Here is a 3,944-nt window from a genome sequence, read left to right as displayed (position 1 = left end):
TATTACAAATTTAAAATTTATAATAATTAGGGGTATTTTAGTAAACTTATCCATTACGATACAATACTATACCATCAAATCAAACAAAAAAACAAAAAAATTGTTATTGAACAACAGTGAACGATACAATCTATCCAAACATTATATTGTACTATACTATACAGTGCCATACCATACCATACATTATGAAACCACGACAAACCACCATCCAAACAGAGTGTTATGGTTTTACCTATAAGGCATACCAATACTCATTATGGTTTTACCTATAAGGCATACCAATACTCATCAGAAGTTCCAAATACAGCATATGAGAAATGTAATTTTGTCACGATTTAAATATCTGCAGGTGTCTAGTATCATAGATATGCTTCCTTAGAGCACACAATGAGTTTGCACTAAGAGGATGTGAAGGAACAAATTGGCACCCAAACCAACTGAGTGAACAATGAACTTGAACACTTTAGATGAAGAAAATGAGTAGTAATTGGGTATAATTTAGAGCAACAACAAACAGTGTTCAAACATAAAAGAGCAACACTGCTTCTAAGAATTCGTACAAATAAATCCAGAAGAATCAAATTTGATACAACTGGTTTTTATAATTATGGGTCCAGTCAGAATCTGCAGATGAAACTAAGCCACCACCTTCAATACATATGGACTCTGCACACAAGTTTGCTTCTGGGAGAGGAGACTTTAACTTTCCACTCCACGAAAGCTCGTGTTTGTGCTCTAGAGATTCAGAAGACTGAGAACCACTCTCTGGTAAAAGATCATTTTCTTCATGGGAGCTGGATTTAACACCAACATTTGTCTTTTCATTGGTGAAACAGAAACCGGCATTCTCATCATCTGTTAAGCATCTGCAGCAATCTAAATCATCACTCTCAAAAATCCGACTCACTAACCCATCCCTCCATGATATCCTCATGTGAGATTGTGATACATTGTCTAATGTAGAGTCAGACACCCAGGAAGCACTAGCATACTTAAAATGCAGATTAGGCGGACCCAAAGCCGATGGTTGAGTCGTAGGTGATAAACTTGTTTTGTAAAGAAAATCTGCCACTGAATCAAGTTCACCCCCAAGGTTGTCTCCATGATCACCTGAATGTAACCATGAAAGGTCACCATACCTTCCTGAGCTTAAATCTGATTTGGGGGTTTGAATAACATTCCCACTGCTCAAAGAAGCCGTAGAGCACGGAGAATTCTCCCAAACAAGACTGCATGAACATTTCCACTCATCCGGGGCTTTCACATCACGACAACAAGATATAGCCAGGGGATAAGGCGGAAACGAATTCCTCCCCATCTCGTCAGATGATGGATCTTTATATTCGGTACTTCCAGGAGAATGCAAAACAATCCGAGCTTTTCCACCAGTTCGTGCGACATCCCTATTTACACTATCACAGTACTTTCCCCTGTTATGTACTGAATCCAAAGTACTCCCAGAACATGTTGAAGCTGAATCCGGCAACTCAGACATAGCAGATCCAGTCAACATTCCAAATTCGTTTACAGATTCACCCTCACAAATGGCATTGTTCTCACGGCAAGGAGATGAGAGCCAATGCATAGAAGCCAATGCAGGCAAAGGAATCAAAGAAACCCTACTAGACTTGTTAGGAACTGCATCTAAGCCACTAGCTTTTTCGCAATCTGATGAATCAATTAAAGTTCCTATAGTGAGAACACCTCTAGGCCTACATTTTCTTTTATCAGTGATACCAGAGAGAACATGGCCAGCAGCATAACAAGGTGTTGCAGCTGAAACCAGCCCAGTGGATAGTCCAAATTGAATTTCAGGGGACACTGAAGCCTCAATGGGAGGTGTTTTAGTAGTATTACTATTTGTATTTGAGGACTCTCCATTACAAAATTGGTCTAAAGTTGCACATTCAGTACCAGAACCAGATGATAATTTACCTAGAGGTGTACAATTCTCAAAATTAGTCAAATTACTATATATATTACCCAAAATCTGAATTTGCTCACCTGAGCCATTTCCTTCCTCCTTTTGCTTCAAAATCTTCGGTTTAATCAACGCGAATGCTGATTTCTTCATAGGATTATTCAGATTTGAGTTTCGGGAGGTGGGTTTCTTCCCAGATAGAAAAGGAGGGTTCTTTTTGGGTCTTGGTAAAACGTTCTCGTTGGTGGACTTAGATCTCAAACGTGTAGATTTAGGCATTGGGTTTAAAATTCTCGAAGAAAGTTTCGGCTTTTGGTGGAAATGAACTCTAGAAGAAGAAGAAGAACAAGAGGACGAAGACGAGGAGGAGGAAGAAGAATTTGAAGAGATGAAAAAAGGAAGTCGACCTTTTGGGGCTTCAATGAAAATGGAAGAGGAAGTTGAAGCATTGCTACTCTTGCTGTTACATCTCGGAATAACATTCAGATCTTGCAAAGGGCTTCTCTTTTCATAGCTCCATTTTTTATCCTTCTGCTTTTTCTTCTCCATCTTCTGTATGAACTAACGTCAGACAGTAGCTATGGCAAAGGATTGACTGTTGCTTGTGTACTCCCTCTATGACTGAAAATGGTGGATTTCAAATATAAAAAAAGAGGATTCGTTCTTTTCTGTAACGTTTAGATCCGGGACTATGATTTTGTCAGTTTGTGACCAGTTTCGTGGGCTGGACTCTTCACTTTTGGGGATCATTGGGAGTTCGGCGGAAATGTCAGGAAATTAGGTGGCTTTGACTTTTTAACCTCCCGTAAAAAAAAGTTTTTCAACACTAATTTTTTTTTTTATATAATATAAGTATATTTTTATTTTTATACGCTTTATATATTTTTAAACTTTTCATTTTTATTTGTATCTCAACTATTATTTTAATTTTATTAATTTTTTACTTTAATTTTTTTATTTTATTTGTCTCAATTATTTTTTATTATTTTTTTCTCAAACATTATTTATTTCTTTATTTTTCTCTCCTTTTTAATTCAGTAATCACAATCTTTATTTTTTATTTTTTATCATTGCTCATTTATCATATTTCATTTCATTTTTCTCAAATTTTATTTTTATTTTTTTCTTTTCATGTTTGTTTTTCTCAATCTTTTTTTCTTTTGTAATTTATTCTTCTTTGTTTTCTTAACCTCTATTTTTTTTTTCTTTTCTGTTTTTTTTTTCTGAACATGTTTCTCTAACGGCTCTCTCTCTCTCTCTCCCTACCCTCTCTCTCTCTCTCGCCTTGTCCCGGTCCACGGCCTTCCGCGCCGTCGCCGACCATCGGCGTCGACCCGACCCGACCTCCGGCCCCGACCACCGGTCCCCGGCGTCGATCGCCGTCGCCGGCCGAACGGCTTTCTCTCTCTCCCTACCCCCTCTCTCTCTCGCCCCGATCCCTGGCCCCGTCGTCGTCGCCGACCTTTGGCGTCGACCCGATCCGACCTCCGTCGCCGACCGCTGGTTCCCCCCCCTCCGCTGTTCACCCCCCACCCTTCTCTGTCCATACCCCCCACCCCCACCCCCACCCCTCTCCTCCGGAGCCGGTACAACAGCCCAATAGCCGAAGCTCTGTCTTCAGCCGCAACTCCGTCTGCACCCGCCCCTCGGTCGCCAGCAGCCGCAGATCCATCTCAGCAGCGAAATCCCCCGGCAGCAGGTCGACGCAGGGCTTGGTTGCCGGCTTGGTCTACAAGCGAAATCCGGTGACTTCTAACCTTTGTTATTTCATTCTTCATTCTGCATTCTTTCATTCTTCGTATTATACTAGTAATTGAGTATAGTTTGGTTGCTAGAGTATTTCTTTGAATTTGTGTGAGCCTTGTATTACTTGCTGCTGCTTTGCTATTACCATCGTTTATATCTTTATATTATCTTTATATTCTCTTATACTTTCGTGTAGTTGTGGCTGTGGGCAGTAATGGGTGGATAGGGTCATGTCCGAGGGGGTTGGGGCGTGGGGCCGTGGTGGGGGCGGGGGATG

At 40.6% G+C, this 3,944-nt stretch overlaps 1 protein-coding gene across 1 annotated transcript; it reads right to left on the bottom strand.

Annotated features, from left to right (window-relative positions):
* Positions 1–468: 468 nt before the first annotated feature.
* LOC107863597 (probable GPI-anchored adhesin-like protein PGA55) lies at positions 469–2,698 on the bottom strand. The gene has a single exon (XM_047408326.1). The coding sequence runs from the start codon at positions 2,468–2,470 to the stop codon at positions 578–580; it is 1,893 nt and encodes a 630-aa protein (XP_047264282.1). The 5' UTR covers positions 2,471–2,698; the 3' UTR covers positions 469–577.
* Positions 2,699–3,944: the final 1,246 nt, after the last annotated feature.

The sequence above is a fragment of the Capsicum annuum genome, chromosome 3 (genome assembly GCF_002878395.1).
Source record: "Capsicum annuum cultivar UCD-10X-F1 chromosome 3, UCD10Xv1.1, whole genome shotgun sequence".
In the NCBI taxonomy this organism is placed as follows: Eukaryota; Viridiplantae; Streptophyta; class Magnoliopsida; order Solanales; family Solanaceae; genus Capsicum; species Capsicum annuum.
Note: the sequence above shows the minus strand (reverse complement) of the source record. Positions and strands in the feature narration are given on the sequence as shown.

What these genes read in the sequence shown, in the direction of transcription:
- LOC107863597 (XM_047408326.1), bottom strand. Translation starts at nt 2,470, where the DNA reads ATGGAGAAGAAAAAGCAGAAGGATAAAAAATGGAGCTATGAAAAGAGA.